Raw genomic sequence first — 27,633 nt, forward strand, 5'->3', positions numbered from 1 at the left:
TATACATACATACATACAAACACACAAATACTATGTATATATATATATATATATATATATATATATATATATATATATATATATAAAGGTGTTTCAAAACAACACCGACAATCTTTGTCAGGTGATTCCTGACACCAAGATAAGACGAAAAATATAGATCAAGCTGGGTGCACAAATGCTTCCTTTCGGAGCTATGGGCTGACGAAACATGAAATAATGACGTTTAAAGGTCAATAGCTCCAATACTATGAGATCTACTGTAGTCGGGTCAAGAGTCACTTAGGAAGTATGTGCTCAATTCAAATATACAAATTTCAAAATCCTGTGGCAAATTTTTATAGAGGTAGTTGGGGAGTACTTCAAATTATATGCACGTAGCCAAACTGCCTCTATAAAAATCGTTGCTTATTTTACAATTCTGAAACATGCATTTTTGAAAAGCGCATGTATTAGTTTCTACTACGGTAGGTCCCATAGCTTTGGAGCTATGGACCTTTAAAATTCATTTCTTCATGTTTCCGGCAGCTTATAACACCGAAAGAAAGCATTTGTCCATCCAAGTTGGTCTGTAACATTTTCTTACCTTGGTATCAGGAATCACCCCCAAACAATGCCGAAGTTGTTTTGAAACACCCTGAATATATACAATCGAATGAAATTATGTATGTTTACATCACTGAGGCGGTGTTACATGTTCCATTTGACATAACTAGTAAGAAAATGAAAGGTACACATAGATACGAATGACAAGGGAAGTAACAAAGCTTATGTTTTGTGCTCTTTCATGTGCAATTGTAACTCATGAATACGTTCGTTTGTATACAAACATATGTGGCACTGATGTGGATGTCTCTCTGTGTAATACAATATGTGATACACAAGTCCTGCCTTTCCTTGGAATGATCGGCCACAGTCTGCACAGTGAAAGTTTCTCTTTTTATTATGCACAAGTTCGTAATGGTGTTTAAGCTCGTAATTTCTCGCAGCCACATACGCACATGCACTGCACTTAAAAGGCTTTTCGCCTGTATGTACTACCATATGCCTTTCCAAGTAGTTTTTTCGTTGAAACGCCTTTGAACATACTGTACATTTGAAAGAATGTGGCCTTACATGGGTTTTTATGTGCATTGAAAGCAACGTTCTATCTCGAAACATGCTACCACAAATTATACATTGATTTTCAGCTTCACGATTATGCTTTAACATGTGTTTCCTGAATTCCCATCTGGAAAAATAAGTAGCTCCACAGTGAGCACATCTAAGAGTCCTGTCCACTGCGTGAGCTTGTATATGCTTTGATAGAGGTGGTTTGAATGCAAAGCCTTTTCCACATTCGCCACATTTGAATCGATGCTTACCCGAATGAGTAGCAAGATGAGCTTCGTAATTGAATCTTCGCGTAAATCTTACACCACATACTTCGCAACGTTTATCTATATGGACTTCACTTGTATGAGTTTTTATATGTTTTTTGAGAACATACCTTTGATAAAAACCCTTTCCACAAAGAGTACATGAGAATCTTATTTCCCCGCGGATCTCTTTCAGATGTCTTGACAGATTTTCTTTGAAAGTGTATGTTTTAGAGCAATGTGAGCACTTGTACGGTCCTAGATCCTTCTCCCTTGTGTGCATTTTCATATGTGAAATAAAACCACCTTTGTTTTTAAATTCTTCATTACACTCATCGCATGTATAAGTTACGGTTGATACATTGACTCTTTTGTATTCACGTTTCGTATGTGGCTTATTATTACGCTTAGGCCATATTGTTGTGTAATGAGTTTTCATATGTGTAGAAAGAGCAGACTTTCGTTTAAAAATTTTTGCACAGTGGTCACACTTGAAGTAATTGTCGACATTTTTATCGGTAAATGATTCACATTCCCGTGCTATTTCGTAGTTTTTATTTTGACTTGGCTTGTCATCCCTCCTTCTAAAGCATGTGTTCTTCCATTTGTTGCTGTCCACACCGAAGTCGCTGAAAAAAATATAAATACATACATTAATATACCAGTTTTTAACATTTTGGTTACTGCAACACTTCTTTTATTTATTCCATCCTGTAAGGTACGATACATTCTAAAAGCATTTATGTTATTTACTACTAATTTTAATATAACAAACAAACAAAAACATACTAATTTGTTTCGTAGCTTTTAAATAGTATTGCACTCCTCTCGGCACAGCGATCGGGTGCCAGCGGCTAGACTCAATGACACGGACTTATTCATAGTTTCATCTTAAGGGGTGATAGCTTCTGCATACGCGATAGGGTGTGCTTCTGGTCATTATTAATTGAGTGAGTTCTATCTCGAATTGTGGAATGACTCAAACTACAGATTTATCTGTCCCACACGTACAGTACGTATTAAGTTTAATGCATATAAACATTTCAAGTGCTTTCTCAACCATCGCTCCTAAGAGGTCAACACAAAGACGAGAACTAACAAGACTCAATGAGGTGTTTCTAATTGCTTCCACGTAAATCGAAAAATACATTAGAACACCAACGATCATTTGTAATTTTGAATCATACAGGTGTGCACAAGGCACATCCAGAATCTAAGTTCCGCTAGAATGTAAAATGACTGACTTATGTAAGAAAAAAATTGTTTATTATTGTGGTTATTGATATAAAATGTACTTCAACATATGTATCATCCTTGTTGAAACACTGTAGTAACGCGGCATTAGCTTCTGTATGTGTCAAAGAATTCTGTCACCGAAGGTCGGAACCAAGGTGTCATAACCATACGCTGTAGAAACGTCCGACAAGATACTGCTTCAGGTCGAACAGGTGGAACTTGAGCATAGGTTGGAGCTGTGGCAGTAGGTCACGTACGACACTTATATTTCGTTCCTGGTGACGATTCGTTCGAGGAACATGTGTACTTCCTGTTAGTAATGCAGGATGGAGGTCAAAATGAAGGTAAGGGTAATTTTTCATGTGTTCCACTGTCACTTGTTTCGGAACACATTCTTCTCCTAACTGGTAAAACTACAATATCTGGATGATGATCTAACGCAGCAGGAGGAAAGGAGATCTGCGGAATCTACCATGAGAGTTGGGATATTTTAAGACGCTGGTTTTGAGGAATTGATTCCTCCGTACTTTCCATCAATTAATATGTAACCATAAACGGTTCGAACCCACGGTGTTCTTCTGCAGATTGACGCGGTCTGTTGTGAATTGTCACCACTATCTTCTGACCATACCTTCGCCCATGACATCAAACACTGACGCTGATTGCTTCTCAACGTGTAGAAACTTAGTTATTACGCGTAGATCGAACTCGGAGGAAAAGTGCTGACAGTTCTCCCATCACTGACCTAATAAAATTACAGGTATGATACGGTTATGAACTCTTTCTCTACACCTGAATAAACGCATCGCGCATTTCAACTGTGCTATCTTAGTAAATTTTAGTACATATTTCTTGGATGTGCCTCACATTCCATGGATTCGCACCTCTTGAACTTTCGAAAACACCGTCAACTGCTCTAAATCTTCAACCTAAAGTGCTATTCAATCCGGCGAAGCTGTAATATTAACTCCTCGATTCTTTGGGTTACCCAAGGATACGATATCTGTCGCCTCTTTCAACATGGTGGAACTAAGAGTTAAAACGGCAAACTTGCTCTTGTCTTCTCCTTCTCCTTGGAGTGGCCCAAACAAACTTTCTTTTCATAGCAACTACTTTAAAACTGATACAAATCTTTTACTTATTTACTCTAGAGAATCTAAAATAAATAACACTGCAGACTTCCAGGCCTTAAAGTTCTATCTGTCATACTTTGGTGCAAGCTGGTCTTGGCAATGCTCGAGAGAAATGGAACCTACAACATATATCATGATATTATACGGAACTAATATTATTTCAAATTCTAATTTCCGCTCTTCTATTGTCTCGATACATTTTTAAGTTTCCGAAGACATGTAATTGTATTTATCAATTGTTAACAATATGCAACACTGCGCTTGAAATCTGTATGACAAACCCTTTCTCTGGCTTTCTTGAAATTCCACTTGTACAGTATCTGGTTTATCCGCCAAAAAAAAAAAAAAACTTAAATTCTTAAAACAATTGGAACATCTATAAAAGCTAAAGCAAAATAGCACAGTGAATTTTTAAGACATCTTGGTACAGTTCCGAGGCACTTTTTAAATTTACACTACGCTTTGTCCCTATCTTTGCTTTATGATGCAATATTTGATACGCTTTCCTCACTCTTTGTACCTTTAAAGTTTGCACTAGGAAACTGATGGATTACTCCACTGAAAAGTTGCATTCGAGATTAAAGCACAATTCTACCGTTTAAAATTATAGCCACATTTGATGCTTTTATGCGCAGAGCTCTTCAATAAATGAAAAATTGCTTATAGAAGGCACTATACAGTATATTTATATATATTTATTTATTTATTTATTTATATGTATATAGGCAAAAGACAAAAAGCATTGGTTACTCAGTGAGGGATCCATGATTCAACCTTACGATGTGAGTTTTTGGTGCACCATTGTCTCCATGACTTTCAAGGAGTTCTCTCGATTGTTCCCACATTTTCAATTCTTCAAAATACATAATTTTACAAACCATTCTCTTCTATAGACTAGAAGATGTGGTACGTTAAATATTACAATGCGAATGTAGATACAGGTTGCGCAATGTAACTAAAATCACAGTTGTAGCATGGTGTTTACTGAAACTGAATGAATATTTCCAGTATTTTGTTAAGAAAAAGTATACTACTATGGGGAGAAAAAGTAAGTGCAAAATACGACTATGTGTTATTTAACAGCCCGTAAAATATGTTGAGGAAGTCATCTTCAGTATTACATACAGAACAAAGTGTACAGAAACTAGTATGTTCAATTCGAAGAAAGAAAAATATGACGAGAAGAGTTTTCTGTATATTATATCTCAGAGAATGCTTGTAATAATGTACATTGATTTTTGTGTGTGTGCTGCTCTTCATTGATCCTCAGAGCCAAACTTTTCGTTACCTACATATACACAACATTTGCTTTAGATTCGAATTATATTTGACACAGAGACTCTATTATGTAAAAGATTAATTAACTACAAATATCAAAGAGTATTATGCTAAGGTTCATGCTTACAAATTAATATCTGCAACTGTCTTGACATTTGACAGATATTACATAAGTACAAACTCCATATAAATTAAAAGATAATATTATACAAATGTTCTAATTAAAAATACTTACAATAATAACTATTCATTTTATTATGTTGTAAATACTATCCATTTTCTTTCTCGAAGTAGCTAGTTTTTTCAGTGATTACCAAGTTAGCGCTATCAGCATCTGTACCTACATTATAGGGCAGCAATCTTAAAGGTCTGAAAAGGAATTTTTAACTTCTCAAGCTTTACACTACTTCCAGTATTTCTAATATCCATACAAATTTCCAGTAGGTTTCTAGTATCAACGAATATTTTATGTAACTATTAAATATGTGTAAAACGCTAAAGTTTTTGCTGTTCAAGAACCGAAAGTGCTACATTCAGATACTAAGGATTAAAACTCACAATACCACGCTTATTATTCCATATCAATAACTGAGGACCCTACAAAAGAAAAAAAAAATCCAAACATAGGTAAATTTCAAAGGCTTTTAGAACAGTAATAACATAAGTAAGACGTGGTGGCATTGTAGATCGAAAGGATTTTAGTATCGATACTAAAGCCATACAAATAGTTTGTAATAACAAGTAATAGACACAAAGACATATAAATTTAACACATTTAAAGGAAACTGAGAAGGTAAGTATCACACCCGATTATTAGATGATTTTAAAGACCACAAATCATGTTTCCATAATCTCAATTACAACAATTTGCTATTTGAAACAGTTTAGGACGTTTAACAAATGTGTACAGAGATTTTACAGTGCTTAAATGACGTACATCTAGGAAATTGTTGGAAAATTTTGCTCTCTTCTTTACATGTAACACTACAGCGGTAGTTTTGGTAAACATAATAACAACCAGTTCTATCAAGTCCACACTTTTAAGCAGTTTCTCACAATTTTTTTAACGTTAATCAAATTGGGGATAGGTTTGGGATATCGGATTGCTCAGAATAACATATTCACGTTTACTGGAAACCATTTACATGATTTGATGTGATAACTGTCAAAGAGTAGAGGCAAAATCTACTCAAAATCTTTATATGTTCAATCCCACGTAACGTTAATTTCTCTTATCAGAAATACACCATCTCATGGTGATAGTATAAAAGTCTCAAGCATTTTAAGTATTCAATTTTGTTAATAAGATATTGACCACAGACATTGTTTTATAACCTCATATTCTGAAAACCGTAGGTAGGAATTTCAGGTACTTCGAATTTAAACAACGATCTTACTTTGAGAAAGAAAGTATATATTTATTTAATTCCGCCTTTGGGTAAGAATGGAAAATTTACTAAATAAAACGCGGTGAGCAAGTTTCCTTGAACAATACTGTTCATTAGCAATGAGTCTCACTTACTTCGTCATTGATGTAGTATGCTCCAAAATTATGTTATTAATGTTTGTGGTACTAAAGCGCCTTCGGTTACAACACTGAATAAGAGTAGTATTGTAAGTTTGTAAATTTAAGATACACAACAATCTCACATAGTGGCGTTTGAAAACAAAAGAAGATTATATAGGGTTGGCAACATTATCATTCTTGTGCCAATAGAGGGCACATTAACGATTATCGACTCCTGGTGTTTCCACTGTACGAAATTTCAGTGTTTTGCAGATATTATTTTAAAAGTAAGAAAAGCGTTTGAAGGTAAATAGTCGACCCTCTATATAAATGATACGAAAATAATTTAGTACTGACTATTATCAATCTGATACGGTAGACTTTGAATAACTATAAAACAAGTTGCAAAGGACTAAAAATTCGACATTTATCAAGACATAGCTTCGAAAAAGCTTAATAAATAATCAACACATCAAATCACAGTTTAGACTGTTTTCAGTAAATGCACAGATCTTAATGCTATTTTGAAGAGTTTGAAACCTAAAATCGTTCCGAAGATGATAAAGACTATTTGTAAAGACTTTATATTTCTTAAAATGACAAATATTTGAGAAATTTATATCATTGTTGCTTGCAACTGATTATGCAATACAATAACAAAAATATTTTGTAGCCGTAATTAAAACAAATTCTCACAAAGGCACAATTTTTATCTTTCACATTGAAAAACTAAAAAAAATTGTGCATATCTTTTTCTTGCTTTAACATATGGCAGAACATGATGGTTCAAAACCACGCCGTTCAACACCTATATTCAACGTCACAAAAGCCAGAACTCCAGCAAATAGCCGCTCCATGGAGATCACAATGATAGGAATGAGTTCTGGAGCCTTCATCGTAACGGACGTTGCAGATGGAAAGTTTATACAGTATTGCAAACACTACCAATCTTAATATAAAATACTTGGTAAGCATGTCTTCATCTTATTACCAGGTTTAAAACTACCATGACCAAAATATGCATTTAAAAAAATCTATTCAAACATACCTTACTGATACATCGGGTGATACCGTCCTCAAGTATCCATTGTTCAAATTGGATATGTTTGGATCAAAAGTTGTACTACTTCCACTACATTCAATCTTGACTTGCACATCTACTGGGATGGAAGTCTCAGTCATTGGTTGAAATGCATTGAATAAATCAGTTTGCTCTAATTGTACACTGTCATTTTCCAGTTTGATTTCATTTTCCTCTGGGGCAGAGAGCACTACCGTTAAATCCGTGTTATCTAGAGCTTCAGACACGACAATTGTTTCCTCTTTAATGTCCAAATCACTTATTACGCTGCTTGATTCTTCTTGTTTGACAAGCTCTCTTGCACAGGATGGGACTGCTAAATCAACTGTTTTTAGTGTATTAATCTCTGGAATACAATGTTGCTTAGGGGTTTCATCATCATCATTATCTGAAGCAATGCGAATATCCTCAACATAAAACGAAGAAACATTGTAACCAGATTGAGACGAATCGGAATTATAATCTAAATCATCCAGACAAAATGATTCAATTTTTGGAACACAAGATATAGTCACCATTTCCACATCAGACATTGTTCCATCTACTTCCTTATTATCCATGACAATAGACGTATGTTGAGAATTGTTTATAATAGAGTACTGGTGTCAATCAATCTGCAAAATATACGGTTTTCACATTAAGTATCAGAGATTGCACAATTTCTCTCTCGAAAATATTTTTCTTTTGTGGCTTATAACTATTTTCTGTCCTTACCTTCTTTTCCGGTTGATTAAAAACTTAGTTATTGATTACATTATACTAAGGTACATGAAACAATATACGTTATAGTCATATCGAAAACAATGGCAATACCCACTTGAAATTTGGAAAAAGTAATTTCTAGACATGAACAAAATTATATTAATATACCAACAAGTTAACATCAGAAGTATATAAAAGTTGGAAAGTATTCAAGATTTTTGCCTTATTGCGCACATTAGTCATGACTGGAAATCAAAGTTTGCGCTAATATATTACTCCTACGCCATTGTTCACATATTTTAGAGTTCAATTAAGGAAAAATAAACTCTCGTATGAACTTACAATGAAAATTTCGAGAATGGGAGCCAGGCTAAATATTCTTCAAGATAGGTAAGGAGAATGAAAAATATATACAAGGTTATATCCATGCAAAGCTAAACACTTATCTGTACTAAAAGCCACATCCAAAAGTGTTAGATGAAAAGGCATGCCTTATGATGTCCGTCACTATCATGTCACAACAGATATGGTGCCTTCCATTTCAACTCAGGCAAAAAAAAAATATAAAATTGTACCATCACCACACCATCTGAGATATTGTTGAAACTTTTTTTATAGCAACTAGACATGTTTTTAAGAGACCCATATTTTTTTGTTTTGTCGAAAAAAATTTTCCCGCCAAGTAATGGGCCATCAAAGACGGGGAGTACAATTTATGAATTGTAGAAGACATGGAAAATGGTCAATTTCGGAGCCTCACCATTCGGCTATGGAGACAGATAGAGTTATAATTCTTGTGGTATGTACATAGGGTTATAAATAAACTATATTTTATTATAGTTTGGTTTGCGCATGCGTATCTTTCGGTACATAAATTAACAAATGAACGTCAATTTATCTGAAAAGTCGAAGTTTGCGAATTTTTTACGAGCACTTCCGGTTCGAATTTTAAAATTCTCTTTTCACGGTTGGCAAGACCTAGTTACCCGCTTTGCGAAAAAAAAATTTGTATCGCTTCTGTGGTCAACCGTTTTGTCGCAAAAAATTCGAGAAATTGTAAAATTTTCAAAAATCGCCATTTTTGGGCGCCATTTTCTCGAAAACAACATTTTTTAAAAATCTGAAATTTTGTCAGATGGCTCAACTTTACCTGAATAATAAACACACCAAATATCATTCTCGACCAATGCTTCATGGATTAACTGCAGCCTTTTAAAGTTAGCAAAGTTTCGCTAATTTTGATGTCACAGTTAGCAACACTGGGAACAATGAAAGTGCAATGATTTGATGATGTTTGTGGTTCACATTCATTAAATGAAGAATAAATGATTTTCTTGGCTGTTTTTTTTTATTATTATTTTGATTAAAATGGCTCTCTGAAATAGTAAAATGAGCCTCCCTCTACTCCTCTTAAACTGAAGTAATCTGAGGTGGAAATTACGATTACGAAACACACAAATTTCAAGTTCACTTACTTAAAATGGTCTTCGGAAACAGTTTATGTATATATATATATATATATATATATATATATATATATATATATTACATGGACCAATCATTTGCTTGTTCGTTGTCTTCTTTGCTAACAGCATGTAACCGTGCAGATGCTCCAATAGATGTTGGTTTACTCATAACTCATCCAGGAGTAGATCTAGGGGGACGATTGCCGCCCCCTCCCCAGAAGAAGAAACTTTCTTATATATATATAAATAAAACCCATCCCAGTGTTTGGAGCTCTTAAAAGTAGCTCTAAGTAGCAGTATTACAATCCCCCCCAGAAGTCCGTCCTGGATCCGCCCCTGCGTAGCACATTGTCGATAGACACAAACACTTACTCTTTTCACTTCTCTTATGCTCTTCTGGAAACCTGTACCCTGCTGAAGGTTCATGTGGAAGCATAAACAGCACTTAAACTTCATGTAGTTCATGATTTATTCATAATATTTCTGCTACGCACCACTGGTTATCATACATATATGTATATAACAAAAGTTCCTTTTTGCAGATTTCTTAAATCTACACTTTGAATTGCAAAAGTTCGATTTTGGGGGAAGTATGAAGTTAGTTCACCGTGACCCGTTACTGCCATAAAAACTTCGCAATTTTCCGAAAGCCAAAGATAACTTCGTTGAACACCAGTTACCGGTCGCATACTTTCCCTTTTTGTTCCGGAAGTCGTTGAATTCAGTTCCAGGTAACAAAACGAGAGTAATACCCGGAGTTTGTACTTGCACTATACTCACGAATTCTCCTGCGGTTTTAGTGGGGACGCGGTGGCTCAGTGGTAGAGCGTTCACTTCCGGTGCTTGGGGTCCCTGGTTCAATCCCAGCTCCTGCCGTTCTGCATTCCACCATTTCATTCATTTCTCATAATCACCGTCTCCTTTAGCCTAACCGGCATAACCGTGGAACGTAAAACTTAGATTTCATTTCATTTTTATCTTCTGCGCTTTTAATACTGTGTATTTGTTTTAGCCTAAGGCTATGGCCCGTTGCCACATTCTTGCCCCCCCCCCCTTCCCAACTACCGTCGCAGAGACCCTTGCATGGCCGGTTTCACTGCAAAAACACTGCTTTATCGGTCCTGTCTGCAAGCATCTCGAACATCTGAAAGCGACTTTTAAAGTGGGATGCAGCACCATCAGAAATCACTGACACGGTTTGGGAAATTGTAGACACCTATTTTCACGTATTCAAACCTTTTTCTATAAAATATATTTTCGCTTTTCTTCGAGTATGTTTAGAATCTTGTCTATGAGTACATGAGCCGAATCGTGTGTTTTATCGTCGTTTATAACAACAAAACTGTCAATTGTTTCATATTTCGGTGATAACTCTGAATTTCACTTTGCAGAATAACAGTCCAGTTTTCAACGAAGTCCACATGAAATGAATTTCACTTTACAGAATAACAGTCCAGTTTTCAACGAAGTCCACATGAAGTAAAATAGAATTTGTAACTTGAAATTTTATACGGTGGTTTTCAGAAGCAATTGATTCTCTTTGGATTTTCTTGATGTAGTCATGGATTACAATTCTTACAGTTAAACCGGCAATGTACGATACGAAAACAGAAAGTGGCACAGTTTTTTTTTTTTTAACGAGATCATTATTCTCCCATATGGCATACGTAACCACTTTCATTTTCATCAGGATCAATAATTAAAGACACCACACTTATTTCTTCCACTCCAGGACATTCACCACTTTCTTGAAGAAGACAGCTGTCATTTTCTACGGATCAAAAAGGTCACTCATGACAGCTTCAATACAGGTTGCACCTTTGATTTGTAGCAACGCAGTAGCAGCTAACTTAAAATTTGCACAATACACACACACTTCCCTCTCAGGTTGCGGACTGACACACTTTAGTCGAACACTATAAAATTCCGAGTGATCCATTTTTATGCTGGGATTGTTCTGTTTAAAAATTCAGTAAATTTCTTTGGAACGCGTAAGAAAACGTTTCGATTTTTTTTAACTTTGTCATTTTTCGAACACTGTAATGACATCGCACTTAATTGAGACTTTGTTTGGAGCATTCCAAATCATACTGAGGTAATAGTTTATGCCTTTTATAGATCATCAGAATTCATTGGATGGCCATTTCAAGTAAACTTAAAATTTGTGTGTTTCGTAATCGTAATTTCCACCTCAGATTACTTCAGTTTAAGAGGAGTAGAGGGAGGCTCATTTTACTATTTCAGAGAGCCTCTTTGTTCAAAATAATAAAAAAAACAGCCAAGAAAACCTTTTATTCTTCATTTAATGAATATCAACCACAAACATCATCAAATCATTGCACTTTTATTGTTCCCAGTGTTGCTAACTGTGACATCAAAATTAGCGAAACTTCGCTAACTTTAAAAGGCTGCAGTTAATCCATGAAGCATTGGTCGAGAATGATATTTGGTGTGTTTATTATTCAGGTAAAGTTGAGCCATCTGACAAAATTTCAGAATTTTAAAAAATGGTGTTTTCGAGAAAATGACGCCCAAAAATGGCGATTTTTGAAAATTTTACAATTTCTCGAATTTTTTGCGACAAAACGGTTGACCACACAAGCGATACAATTTTTTTTTCGGAAAGTGGGTAACTAGGTCTTACCAACCGTGAAAACAGAATTTTAAAATTCGAACCGAAAGTGCTCGAAAAAAATTCGCAAACTTCGACTTTTCAGATAAATTGACGTTCATTTGTTAATTTATGTACAAAAAGATACGCATGCACAAACCAAACTATAATAAAATATAGTTTATTTATATCCCTATGTACATACCACAACAAGAAATATAACTCTATCTGTCTCTATAGCCGAATGGTGAGGCTCCGAAATTGACCATTTTCCATGTCCTCTACAATTCATAAATTGTACTCCCCGCCTTTGATGGCCCATTACTTGGCGGGAAAATTTTTTTCGACAAAACAAAAAAATATGGGTCTCTTAAAAACATGTCTAGTTGCTATAGAAAAAGTTCCAACAATATCTGAGATGGTGATGGTACATGCTCTGCCTGAATTGAAATGGAAGGCACCATATACGAAATATTAATGCGGTAGAATCAGCGGAGAAACCTGAACTTTACATTAGAGTATTGTTCCGTTTTCTACCCTTCGCAAGCAAATCAGTTAGATGAAAAGGCATGTCTTATGATGTCCGTCACTATCATGTCACAACACACATACGAAATATTAATGCAGTAGAATCAGCGGAGAAACCTGAACTTTACATTAGAGTATTGTTCCGTTTTCTACCCTTCGCAAGCAAATCAGTTAGATGAAAAGGCATGCTTTATGATGTCCGTCACTATCATGTCACACCACATATACGAAATATTAATGCGGTAGAATCAGCGGAGAAACATGAACTTTACATTAGAGTATTGTTCCGTTTTCTACCCTTCGCAAGCAAATCACTGCATGCCTAAATGGAAAGCTATTGATTTCGTACGAGGAGTAATCTAATAATAGTACTTCTAAAGTCAACATAATTTCGGAAGTTCGCTTTTTCCTAATTTACTAGCATATTCTAAGTGAGAAGTTCACTAATATTGAACTCAACTTTTAAAGACTTAATATCCTGAAAGGAGATAGTATGGTTATCGTTTGAAGTAATTTGCACAAAGAAATGACTGTCACAATGCATGTTTTTTGCTTTTATTTATATCAATTTTGCAGAATTTAATAAAATGACAACATTAATTTCAAGTATACTAATTTAATAAAGTTTCAAGTGCGGCTTTCATTACATTTACAGTGACTTAGAAGATCACAAACTGTGTACTTTTGAGTTTATTTATGTATTGTCTTCGTAACCATGAAAATTTTAATGAAACTACTAAGTTCTTCTGCTTTGTATTGCATGTGTATAAACTTGGTGTAGCAAAGACAGTTACAGAGGAAAGAAAATATCTTCTATATTCTACATAAATAAGAAGAAATTGTAACAGGTCTCTAAGTCCTCAACTGGATGTGCATGTGATTTAGTGTTTCTCCTTTATTAAGGAACTAAATGCAGTGGAAGGAAAACTTAATGAGGTTAGTACATAGTGAAACTAAACTACATACGAAAATGGAAGTATAAGAACGTGTACAGAATGGTCGTGAAATGAATGTGTACAGAATGGTATTCACATAGTAGGCCTTACTCACGTACTTTCTTCTCTAGTACCAATGCGCGCGGTTAACTTTCAACTTAATTCTGTGTAGTCCTTATCCAACTACAGACGTAAGTGTGATACATCGTAAACTAGTACATCTGTATGAGGTGTATTTATATTAGCGTAAGAGTTCATACATTGGCATAAATATTATTCAAAAACTGAAAAGTAAAACGTACAGGCTATATCATCCAAAGAGGCCATTTGGTCACGTGTACAAGGCCCTCGCCAAGAACATACATAAGAATCGTACGTAGGAACAGAATTTAAACTGACAACCTATACACATGTAAGGTTATTTGGATTGTTTTTAGTGCAACGACGCTAATGTAACATATAGGGAGGAATATTTAAGCTCAGTGTAGTCGCGGAACCAAGTGCAATCCTTCAGGCGTCCCCAACGTGTAAGGTGGCAAGCTCCTGAAGTCGCTTTAATTAGGTGAAAACAAAGTTAAATCCTCTTAGTTCAGACTCAGAAGTTTGTCTATTGCTTTATGGCTCATGAGTAAATTTTATTACTTTGCATTGAATGGACTTGGGAGGCTTATTTGAAATGAGAGGTTAGAATTATTAATTATCAAAGATAGTTCGCGATATAATACACTCATGCTATTACTTTTAATTTTTAATGTGCTAGGTCGTGTATTTTGCTTACAAATTTCTTGTTTTTATGATTTGAGAATTGAAAAAATACTGGAAAATCTATATGTAGAATGTAATCTAGGTTCATAATTGTTTTCGTTGTAAAGTATAGTTATTTCTAAAATGTGCGAAGGGATTAAGACGAAGCACTGGTTTAAATTTCCATTAACTTAAAGCTCGAAATAGTTGAGAGAGAAAATAGAATCATTTTACTACTTATCTAGTCAGGCGGAATAACTATTGAATATTTTCTATTGTAATTTTCTTTAGTAGTCTGAAATCTGATTTAGTCTATGAGAAGTTTCGATAAAATGTGAGATGGTGGAGTTCATTGACGTTAGGTGTTTCATTGAGAGGAATATGAATATCACGTAGTAGTCATAGTTGATGAGTGGCTGAAGTTTAGTTTCTCAGTTTATGGATTGTAGAAATTCCTCTTCGTCCGTTATATAACTTAAGGTGTGCAACCATTAGGAAAGGGTGAATGGGAGTGCGGCACCTCGAAACAACTTCTTGGCCCTGCTACAGGATCCCAATTATGTAATGGCGGAAGTTACTAGTGGTTATAAATTAGAATACGTTTTTAACAAACTTCTGTTAACAGGAATCTCGGTAGCAGGAGCACACGCTTCGAAAACCAAGCGTATCCAATACTAGAACACTTTTGGATTGTAAACGTCAACTTATCATTCAATCCTTCAATTTAATTATCCACACTGCTGACACATAGGACATTGTCAGACGAAGCGTTGACTGTCCACTGGAATGTCGCACGCAACCTCGACTCAGAGCTTTCAGTATTCATTTAACAAATCTATGCGTCAATGTATTGCTTGAGTAAACATGCTACTAAAGACTCTATATATATTTATGCACTATGTGTTTCTATAACACCACAATATACCACAGAATTGTATTGATATACACGACTGGTAACGCTCACTACAAAGAAACGATGTTTTGACACAAAGTCACTTCAATAATGATTTGAGAATGTCACTGACTTTAGTTAGTGTTACCGCTCAACACAAAACAATCAATTCACCTTTTAACTGAGATTGACAAGTATTCAAGAAACGAGATACATAAAACAACAAAACATACGAAAAATATAATACACAACAAAAATGACACATGCAATAATGTTTCACTACTGCAATAAAAATAGTCTTTGCAGGATAAAGGAGAGTCCACACTCCAATAGCTTACATATTGTTATCTCAAATATCTAGAAAGATTTTTTTGCCTATAGGCTTTTTTTTATTTTAGTTAATTTCTTATTTTCATTTTATTTAATCTATCTTCTTTCTTGGATGTCGAACGCAATTCTATCTCTTATATTAGAAAAGTATATTTCTATCGTATCAAATTTCACTAAACTGCGATTACGTTCCTACGAACAATACTGATTTAGAATTGCAAAAATGTAATTCAACTCTGATTCACATTTATTTTCATTTACGTTCTTGACTTTTATTTGAGTTGGTGTTGTACTTGACGAATCCTAACCTAACACGATTATATAATATAACAGTAGGAAAATAGTATTACAATACGTGAATGCTTTATAGATTTTTATATTTAAATTCGAGTGACATCACTGTATTATAGTTATGTGATTTTGAAGTAAGCGCATTAAATACAATCACTTAATGGATAAATAGCTAGTAATACCGTTGATATATGGTAACTCTGACTTACTTAATTTGCCAATATTATACTCATAATTTCTAATATTTCACGTTACGCGTATTTTCAAGATGCAGATGTACGTATTCACTTGAAAGTCTACATTGCCAAACTATTATGAGATGTTAAGAGCTTTTTATATTTTGTTGGCAAGTAAGATTTAACATTTGACAGCTCTTTATTTGATTTTTGACTGTTACCAGTAATCGTGTGACTTGAACAAACGCATAATAAAATATACTTTTGTCTAAACCGTTTTTCACGAACAATAAAGCTTACTTTTTCTTTGCCTGTAACGTAACTCTGCAGAATATTTAATAAAATGTACGATTCACTATAACTGAATATAATGCAAGTTAATAATATCGATATGCCGAACGCCGTCTTAGGTACTAATATCCCATTACTTTCAAAAAATCTTTATATGCAACCTCATGCTACGAACAGGCTGGATGCATGCACACCAGTTCTAATTTTATTAACCTCTTACCTTTGATGTTGACAAAAAAAAACGTTAGTGAGTAAATCACTACTACAATTTGCTTAAACTATCATAAAGTTCCTGCAGATGGACGAAGGCACATAACTCAAGTATTATTGCAAAATTTGGGACGACTGTTCCACCTTTTCGTCTCGTAGCTGCCTGCCATACTATATATCAATGCAGCCAGTCAAGTTTAGACAGCGAAATTAGAGTTTAGAAAGTTACCAAGTGGAGCGCTCAGTCACACTGCTTGTTTAAGCGAAACGCAAAATACGCCAAAACAACTGGTTCAAAAGTACTGATGGGCCGGCGTGTCATGTCACAGCTGCAAAAAATGAAGAACATTTATAACAGAACCAGCTGAAGTGTTCGCTCTTCTTGTTGGAAGAATATGACTTAATAAATATAATACCGAAAATCTAAATATTGAAAAAAAAAATCATTTTACACCTTTAGAAGCAGAATTTTCGAAAACAATACATCTAGATTCTTCACTGATCGGCAGTATTGGGCTTTTGGTAGCTAAATGGTTATTAATAAGAGTTCGCCAGTAAAGTCAGTAGCGTATGCAAGAGACCGACTGAAATTCAGTAATTAGATAATTGGATTACTTTTGAATTAATTATTAAATTTGTTTCGTAAAGCTGTTCATAGTTTTGTGACTTACTTTCGTAGTTGGTCCCGTTTGAATAGGTGCAATAGTGTTTGATCAATTCTGCTAGTTGTTAGTTTTGTCACTAAACATTCGTGATTTTGACTCGTAGATTAACACAGATTAATGTATTGTTAATTCATATTGAATCCCATCTATTTAGCATTTGATGGTTTCATTTCTGCAAAGCGCGATTGCTTTATTGAAGCATTAAACTTAGTATTTCCAGTTGATCAATTAATCAAACTTTTGGAAATGAAATTCAATTTAAACTAATAAGATTCGTGCATTAAATTCAAAATTCAATTGTGTATTCAATTGCTGTTGTCCTTCGTTGGATTGGAATATTATTAGTGTTATTGGTAATTTCGTATATTATTGTCCGAATGATCTTAATATTGAATGTGTTATTAATATTCGTTGAAAGTTGAGAATTTATATTTATAATATATTTTTTTTTTTTTTTTTTTAAGTTTTGAATTTAAATCTTTGTAATAGTACGTCAGTTGATTATTACATTATTTCTAGGATATTTTCGGGTCTGTTAACTTCCTAGTTTGAAATTTAACATAAAATCGATCTATAGAAATCCTTGTTGAACGCTCCGTATATTCAACTAAGGTTAACTATATTAATTTGTTTTTCCACAAAAGTTACCGTCAGTTTTGAGTAAAGCCCGCAAAGTGTCCTACAACTTCGGACGAAATTATCTATTTCCTGATAAGATTTTTTTAAGAACATTAAGATGAATATTTAATTAACTACAACATTTATAGTTCCAAACAGACGCTGTAGAAATCATTTCGTTACAATGAACCTTTATTTCTAGAACCAGGCAAGTTGTAATGCAAGGAAAAGCATGGATGAGAAGATACGTTTTTCTTAACGCTAATATCATTTAAGTAGATAAGGAAAAAGTAACTAAATTAAATACAAAACTTTCATAAAAGCTCAATCAGTTTAAAAAATATTTGTAAATGTAATTTAGTGGCGCAGAAACGATATATAATTATCGAGGTTAAAAAGAATTAGCTTACAAACCTTTCGTTTCTTTGAGCATAACTGATAATGTATATTCTTCAGCACTGTCCTTCATTGATATACTTAAGAAGTCTGTAGCATCACCATACAATTCATCGTCTTTGTATCCAATTTCTTCTTGTTCAAAGTCAACAATCGATACGAGAGAATTAACATTTTCATCTCAAGGAGATGACAACGAAGGAGAATTTGTATCAACTTGACAGTATTTGTTGGTATCTGGTTTTAAAATATTTGTTTTTAATTTTGATAGTATTCAGTGGTAGATAGCTCTTTAGAAAAAAAAAAATTATCATTAAATTGTGCTTGAACCTGTACATATACACAATAAGGATCATTAATTAAATACAGCTGTTGAGAAGTTTGGCTTGTAAAGATATCATATTTCTTCTTTTCGGAGAAAAAACTGGAAGAAATAAGAATCCTAAAATCTGATGAAGTAAAAAGTAACATAATATTCTTTAGATGGTACTTTTCCACCATTAACTTTTGATTGATTGATTGCTTAACATCCCGTTCAGCAGCTAGGCTATACGAGAGTAGACCCACTGATTAAAGTGGAGTCCGAACCACATGAGCTCCCGCCCGGAATCGAACCCGGGTAGCATTAACTTCTTTTAGGTAGTGGTACTTCTTGGTGTATATATAATCCCTCATATATCTGTTGAAATAATATATATAATCTCTCATATATGTTGTCTTGAGTAGGCCATACCAGTGAAAGGGCATCGTTAGACGTGACGAATTACCTGAAAAATACATGGATATTAAAATGTATATAAATTATGAACGGTATACTTATATTTATCGCAACAGATTACAAACTGGTCTAGGTAAGTATAAAAAGTTATGCCAATGATTTTTTTTTTCTATCATCATTGTTCTGTTACAACTGTACGTTTCTCTTTCTGTAAAGGTAATTAATAACTTTTAGAGCATCGAACAGCAACTTTAGTCTGCATCGCCTGGTTTCGGTATTTACTTTTGAGCTAACAGTAGTTAACATTACCCTCAACTAGTCACTTGAGTTTTGCTACGTTGTGTGCTTACCTCCACTGACTCGGACAGCATTGTTACAGACCTCTAGAACGACTTTAGTAAGCACAACATAGTACAATACACTCTAGTAGGGTACCATGACCTACAACACAGCTTTTTCGTCGGTCTGCTGCAGGCTAGTAAATCAGGTGTTCCGACACAGTACCCAAGAATTCCGTATTGGGAGATGTTGTAATGGAGCACTTTCTCCTGTGCTTCAATCTCATTGCCTATTCTTCCAACGGAAGGGCTTACATAGGCAATCAGGTGGCAAGCAAACTAAATAATATAAGTTTCACTCAGTAAAACGCCTTTTGGACAATTGGCAGACGTAGGAATGTCAGAATTACCGAGATGAAGTATTCCTGACTCGCTCGTGCATCGGATACTAGCATATACCATTATTTATTCAATGTGTAGTCTTAAACGCCTTTTTGGATAAACTGTATTGTTTCACCAATTCTCGCCATTTTCTTTTTGAATATCCATAACACTCTGATTTCAGAGGAAGTATATGACTTCCTGAAAATTTTAGTCAGGTTCTTAGGAATAATGTGGACTTTCGTGATAATATTCCCATTTCTATTCCTGAGATTAAAATAGTCTACACGATTATATATATATATTTTGTTTGTGCTATTATTACTACTTTTTGAGCCACTTTGATGTTACGTATTTCTCATTTAAATTTCCATTTTTTGTCTTTTCGTGACCTTTAGTTTCTAATCACTTAATTTATAGAATTTATGCACCTACTCTATACACTTCTACACCACCTTGTGTACCACAACACGTACTCTACCACATACGCAGCTCGACACTTTAGGTCGTATATTTGTATTCCTAAATGCCTTCCTCTACATGTACTAGTATTTAGGATTTAGATTTCTGGGCATTCAGCATCTATGGCCATATTGGCCGTTATCTATGAGAGACGACCTCCCTCGGCGATCATACTTCTATTAGGAAAGGGAATGAATGAAGTGGCCTGGGACGCAAAAGTGAGGTACCACCCCGGTATTTGCCTGATGTGAATGAGAAAAACCCAAGAAAACCTCATTCAGATTGGCTAGTCTGAAAAAGCTTCTTACACTTTTTGGAAAATGTGCCCTAACGGGGGCATTAAACCCGGGACCGCTCGCACCGAAGGCGAGAAGGTTAGCGTCTGCACTACGCGGGGCAACTTTTACATGTTCAATCATTTATTGCTCGTAAAGTAACAGTTGTAGATTAAGATACCACTTAAAACACGGCTTGAAAATTACACTTCATTCATTACTACGAGTAAAATAATAATGCAGATGAAGCTCAAAGTCAACATTGCAAGTAGGTTTTAATAAAGTCCAGTCAGTTAATACATTAACTCGAAAAAAAATCTTAAGCTGAAATATTGTACATACCTTTTCGAAGTTGTTTAAAACAACATACTGAAAGTCCAGAAATATCCGATGACGGGTTTGCCCTCCATATTCCGAAATGGCCGCCAAACCGTGGTTTATTTAAAAGCTGTCACTTGTTCTCACTTTAATAGCTATAACTCACGTTATATTTCAACTATTTATGTTATTTTACTTCTTTCAAATAACAGATGACTACGCTTACACACCATGCATCACACTTACCAGTTTACTATATACATTAACCCAGAAAAAATTATAACAAGGTGAAATTTTTTAACATACCTGAAATATCTGGAAACAGGTTTCGTTGCCATATTGGAAAATGGCCACCAAATAGTGGTTTTCAAAAGTAATAAGAGGTTCTCACCTTAATAGCCATAACTTTCATTGTGTTTGCACTATTGATGATACTTTTAGTTCATTCCAATATCAAAGGACTACGATCACAGAAACTTACGAGTCTACTACACACATGAGAGAAGTTATAAAGGATTTTTTAAAAAATCCCTAAACTTTTCTTCTTCAGATTCCTTTTTCTTAATTAGTTAACAATCTCGTTCTCTGAGAGTAACAATTAAACTTACATTAAATACACAATAGTACACACAATGTAACATCCAAGTTTCATTCAAATCATAGTGATTGAATCATAATAACAAAACTTCGTTATGTACTGCTCCTTGACTACGCATAGAGCGAATAAGGCATTCTCTCAAGCTACATTCCTCAACTGTTGTTTACTTCTTCAACGCTAGATGTCACATCTCGAGAGAAAATTCTTTGTGAATCTGGAAAGCAAATTTAGATTTATTGGAATACTTCCTAATCATCTCACGGCTGCTGGCACCAGTGTTCTTCAATCCTCTGGAGATGCACATACCCATATTTGCGTACAACAATAGAAATCTCAAACAGCGACATCCAGTATCAATTATTGGGGAAGATATTGATCTGCTTGTACTTATGGCTCATTAGCAAGTGAGGAAATATAAAAGTAACCAAGAAAGTCCTGTTGCCTTCTGTGGAGGTCAGTGTTCATTTGGCGATCACACCGTGAGTAGAATGCGAATGGAGATAAGGCGAAGGTCAGTTGTTGGTGTGGGTATATCCAACACACTACCTGGTTGTTGGAGTTCAGTTTCACCGTGAACAAGAGACATCCGCAGAACGTCATAAGGGCGTGTGTGCTGTTAAGAGTTGAAACTGGGGTCAAATGTCGCTGCAGCGGGGCGGAAGATATGTTACATCATCTAAAGACTCCCTAGGCTTGGAAACACTCGAAAACGCACCACGTGCCGGAATACGTACACATGTACAAAATGAACTTCAGGCAGGATGTGAGGTGAATAGTGGCCAGATATGTGAGGAACTGGGACTACATTTCAGTGTGAATGGAGAAACATTCGGCACAAACGCCAAGAGTCGAAGCCAACACTGCACCAAAAGTCCTGTGTGTTTGGTGGACTGCTCGCGACATCGTGCATCGGGAACTTTTACCATCTGGTCAGAGCATCAATGCAAGAGTGTAGTGTTAGCAGTTGAGCCATGTTCAGGAAAAACTCAAAATTCTGGAGCCAGTACTTTGAATCGCAAAGGTGTCCTCCTGCTACAGGACAACGCGAAGTCCGACATGGCTATGATGACGCAGTACACCATTCTGCGCTTCAGAGGGGAAACTATTGCAATCACCATACTCCCTGAACAATCCACCGACCGATTATCAATTGTTCCATTCGTTGGACAATCATCTTAGCGGACGCCAGTTCCAATCCCAAGTAGAGGTGCAAAATATACTTGATACTTTCTTCCCTTCCCGACCCACCAAGTTCTGTCCAACCGATGGAATCCATTGCCTCTTATAACGTTGGCAGAAGGTCGTCAGTGCAGATGGGGACTATTTTTTATCTTCCAGGTACGTCTGTAGGTGACATATTGATCTTCGAATGTGGTGGGTGAAAAAGCGACAGAACTATTTTGGTTACTTTTATATTTTCTCACTTGCTATTGAGGCCAGAAGTACAAGCAGATCAGTATCTTTCGCAATGATTGATACTGGATGTGGCTGCTTGAGAGAGAGTTCTATTGCAGTACACAAATCTAGGTATGTGCATTTCCAGGAGCTTGAGGAACACTGGTGCCAGCAGCCGTGAGATGATTAGAAAGTATTCCAGTACATCTAGATTTGCTTTTAAGATTCACAAAGAACTTCTCTGGAGATCTGACAACTAGCGTTGAAAAAGTAAACGAAACAGTTGGGGAGTGTAGCTTGACAGAATGCCTTATTCGCTCTATGCGTAGTCAAGGAGCAGTACTTAAAAAGGTTTTATTTATTATGATTCTATCACTATGATTTGAATGAAGTTTGGATGTTATATTTTGTATTAAATGTAAGATTAATCGCTACTATCAAAGGACAACTAATTAAGAAAAAGTAATCTGACGAAATTTTAGGTATTTAAAAAAAAAAAAAACTCCGTAACTTAACTCATGTGTGTAGTACACTGATGTCTGTAATCGTAGTCCTTTGTTACTCGAATGAACTAAAAATTACATCAATAGTGCAAATACAATGTGAGTTACAGCTATTAAAGTGAGAACATTAACTACCTTTAAAAACCACTATTTGGAGGACATTTTTCACTATGCCGGCCAAACCCGTTACCGGATACTTCAGGACTTTAAGTATGTAGATAAACACACCTTCTGAAAGATATGTGCTAAATTTCACCTTGTTAAGATTTTTTCTGGGTTAATGTATAAGAAAACTACTATTCAGAAGGGAAATTCTGGTGATATTTAAAAAGAAACCTCTCCGTTACTTCCCGCGAATCGAGTAAACTGGTAAGTGTAACTAGTTGTCTGTAAACGTAGCCCTTTTTTATTCGAACAATGTGAAAATAATATAAGTAATGCAAATACTACGTGAGTTATAGCTATTATCGGCGACCATTTCTCAACATGGCGTCCAAACCCGTCATCAGATACTTCAGGATTTTAGTATGTGATTAGATACACGTTCTGGAAGGTATGTGCAAAATTTCAGCTTATGTTTTTTTCTGGGCTAATATATAAGAAAACTATTTGGAAGAAAGGAAATTCTGGGGGTTTGAAAAGGAAATCCCTGCGGTACTTCCTGCATATGAAGTAAACTGGTAAGTGTAATACGTGATCTGTAAGAATAGTCCTTTGTTATTCGAATGAAACAAAAATAACACCAACAGTGAAAATACAATGTGAGTTATAGCTATGAAAGTGACAATCAGTCACTACTTTGATAGAACACACTTTCTCGGCCATTTTACAATATGGCGGCCAAACACATCACCGGGTATTTCCGTACATTTACAATGTTGTTATATATAGCTTCCCAGAGGTATGTACAAAATTTCAGCTTATGATTTTTTTCGGCTTTAGCCCCCCCCCCCCTTTCTTTGTCTAATTCGATTGGTATAATGTTTAAATTAATTCATTTATAATCAATAAATCTCCCTGTCCAAGCGATTACCACAATGAAACAGAATTTTAACTATATTGGGTCTACGAAGGCTGACGGATTGGAACGCTTCGTCATAGTTGAGGGTAATTAGAGCAAAAATAGATTTCTCCGACTAAACTTCTTACCCGCTTTCCATATAATTGAAATTTACCTTACTTACATATTTTCAATTCTTTTTTTATTTATTTATTTATTAATGTAGAGTTAAATTCCGATGAACACTGCTGACCCAAAGCAACATACTGAGGTAAGTAAACGAAACCACTCAAAACTTGGACTAACCTAATATAATCATAAATTATTATCAGGCTGAAACGCAGAGCTTAACAGAATGCATGTCTTAATCTATCATGGATTTAGTTTCGGTGAATACTTTTTGAATTTATTTTAGTTCAGGATTTACCAGCGAATTTTATGAGACGTGCACCTTCCACTTAAAGTGGAATCCGAACCACATAGCTCCGGCAGAGAATCGAACGCAGGTCACCCGCGTCAAAGACATTTATGCTATCCACAACGAGGAGGGAGCTCTTGCATGAGTCCTGAAATCAGGTACTGGTTATCAAGTTTGCTACTACAAATTTTAGCTGCAAGAATCTAGACAAAGCTGCATATTAACTTCTGCATTTCTCTTACAGAAGGAGCAGCAAATCTATAGATGTTTTCATAAACAGATAGATGCTGGTAGTACTCTTTCACACACTTAAAAAATGGGCATTACTCGAGCAGACGGTTCTACCAAATTTTGACATATTTCTTACATTTTCAGGTCAGGTTAGAGCTTTGTATTTGTCTTAGAACTATAATAAGGAGTTATAACATTACTTGGAGATTGACTTCAGAAAGGCTCAATATAAATACAGTGTGGAATTAAAGCATAAAAATCACAGTGTAAAACACGAACCAATTTGTACTCAGTACCACTAAAAATCACGAATGCTACCGAAGCAAGCCAGGGCACGAGCGCCAGATTCGTACGGAGAGAGCGAGTCCGAACGGAGCACGTGCATTGGCAGTGGTGGATATAAGCATAAACGAGGGTGCTGATGCAGTTTTGGCGAACCACATTTTGGAAGATTTACATGTAAAATCGATTACTTTGTATGAAAAGACATACTTATAAGGAACACATTTCTGCAGGTTAAAAAAAAAAACATTTCTGCCAAAAGTAATACAGTTGCGTTTCTGGTTTAAAAGTGTAGGGTTACTACTGTAAAATAATTACAAGTACTTTACCATGGATAAAATAAATGAGTGCATATGAAAGATGACTCTATTAGATGTTACGTTCCACTGGCTGTGTATTTCTGCACAATGTACAGAAGCAGTATTTTATATTTACAAGTGGGGAGCGTTACTAATGAGAAACGATGACCAAGTGCTACTGAAACTAGTATAGCCAATTTCTCGCTTGTGTGTGTACTTACCATCACAGGCGCGCCTGCTCATTTCGGACGCGTTTCCTCGCTGCCGTGCGGGCCCGCTAGCTTCGCCCGGTTCTGAGACGATTAAATAGCATCCATGCTTTTTACTGGCAACCTAGCACACGTGGTTTCTCTTTTTGCACTGTAGTTCTTCTGCCGTACATACGGATGCCGTATCTATACTTCTGGAGGCCTCTCTGAGTTTTATCTATGCCAATTGAGATACTTTCATGTCGCCCAGCGCAAAGTTTTAGGAGAAAATGAGATAGAAATATAGTTTTTCAAATATTTCCAGTGGTCCACTAGAAGTATACGTTCACGTGCACGAGGAGTAGAACTGCACGAGTTTAAGATCACACACTTATAATACAATCAATATCGCTCATAATTAATTTCAGTACGCTCATGCTGTGCACGACAGTACTTACTTATATTCACACTCGAATTCCTTTAAAAAAAAAAAAAAAAAAAGGGTAATAGTATACAACAGCTCCTCAACGTGTTCCGTACTCGAGGATAGTTCTTACTCTTGCACCACCTACAGAAATGGTGGTATGTCATGTACAAGGGGTAATAGAACACATGAGAAACCCAGATCATGTTGTACTCACACTGGAATATGCAGTATGAGTACACCGTGATCTGCGTTTCTTATGCGTTCCATTACAACTTCTACATGAAATACCATCACGTTTGTACGTAATGCAACTATCCACGAGCACAAGACATGCAATATGCGTTTAAGTACACCTTCCCCCCCCCCCACACACACATAGTGAAATATAAAGTACAAGGGCACTACAGAGGCGCACATAAAGTGCACCGTACTCGAGGATAGTTCAAACTCTTGCACCACGTACAGAAATGGTGGTATGTCATGTACAAGTTTCAGTCGATAAGTAAATGAAAGTCGCTTTGTTACCCCATTTTCAAGTTCCTAGATCCTCAATGAATAATCCGTAAAAGACTGAACTTCGTGAGTCCTCGGGAAATGATGAGGAAATGTTGTATACTATATCCAAGAAAAGTTTCACCTTGTATTTTACGTATCATATTCTATTTGTAGAACCATCTGCTTGAGTGAACCTAAAAAGTACAAGTAACGTTATAATTAGCACCACTCATAAAAAATATAAAACTTAGTTTTCTTCACTTCTATTTCGTATCGTATTGCATGATGCCTCAGCTTATGAAAGCACGATACGATTATTCATTAATTAAAACATAAGGTATTGTGCTTTGTCCTTGTTCTTCCAGTATATTACTTTAAAATGTGTATTTTATTACTAATAAAAAAAATAGTTTAAAATTTCCAAAATTAATAAAACGCTTACAAGCATTCCAAAATAAACTTGTCTTGTCTTGACGTAGACCATTATCGGTCAAATAGGTAGGTGCACCGGCTCACTAGTCATATGTGCTACTATTGCAAAATGGTCAAATGTGTACCTCAAACAGAGGATTTATGATTCAAAAGCAAAAAAGAATAAAATACAGGACACAATTGGGAAAAGGACACAAGTCGGGGAAAAAAGTCAAAATAAGGAAAAAGTCAAAATCGGGAAAGAAGTCCAGACAGGGAAAGAGGACGAAAAGCCAAGGTGAACAGGGCAAAAAGTAGAGGGAAGTGGGAAGTATGAAATGAAAAAAAGAAAGGAGAAATAGAAAGAGTGTAAAAATAAGGGAATGTATGCACGTGTAAATGGAACAGAAAGTGTAAGTGTAGTGTAGGTGTATCAAAGGGCCACTTAACCTACTTCCTCACGGAGCATCGCCAGCCACGAGACACTCACTAGCACAGCTAATACTCTA

At 35.4% G+C, this 27,633-nt stretch overlaps 1 protein-coding gene across 6 annotated transcripts; it reads right to left on the reverse strand.

Moving 5' to 3' along the window:
• Nucleotides 1–66: 66 nt before the first annotated feature.
• On the reverse strand, nucleotides 67–27,633 carry LOC145691093 (uncharacterized). Of its 6 annotated transcripts, XM_081766773.1 has the most exons (5): nucleotides 27,156–27,471; nucleotides 18,464–19,212; nucleotides 16,777–17,095; nucleotides 7,558–8,204; nucleotides 67–1,984 (listed from the first exon to the last, which is right to left on the reverse strand). In XM_081766773.1, the coding sequence occupies exons 4-5, from the start codon at nucleotides 8,148–8,150 to the stop codon at nucleotides 766–768; spliced, it is 1,812 nt and encodes a 603-aa protein (XP_081622899.1). In that variant the 5' UTR covers nucleotides 8,151–8,204; nucleotides 16,777–17,095; nucleotides 18,464–19,212; nucleotides 27,156–27,471; the 3' UTR covers nucleotides 67–765. The 6 variants fall into 6 exon arrangements, with proteins under 6 accessions (XP_081622899.1, XP_081622898.1, XP_081622894.1 ...); XM_081766772.1 differs by lacking the exons at nucleotides 16,777–17,095; nucleotides 27,156–27,471 and adding an exon at nucleotides 27,579–27,633; XM_081766768.1 differs by lacking the exon at nucleotides 16,777–17,095 and having other exon boundaries at nucleotides 27,156–27,470.

The sequence above is a fragment of the Thermobia domestica genome, chromosome 7 (assembly GCF_964235325.1).
Source record: "Thermobia domestica chromosome 7, izTheDome1.hap1.1, whole genome shotgun sequence".
NCBI classification, from domain to species: Eukaryota; Metazoa; Arthropoda; class Insecta; order Zygentoma; family Lepismatidae; genus Thermobia; species Thermobia domestica.

Bases quoted from the DNA above. Each gene is read 5' to 3' on its own strand.
- LOC145691093 (XM_081766772.1), bottom strand. From the start codon at position 8,150: ATGGATAATAAGGAAGTAGATGGAACAATGTCTGATGTGGAAATGGTG. The intron at 1,985-7,557 runs GTATGTTTGAAT...TATTTTTTTCAG, and splicing joins TCACCCGATGTATCAGTAAG to CGACTTCGGTGTGGACAGCA.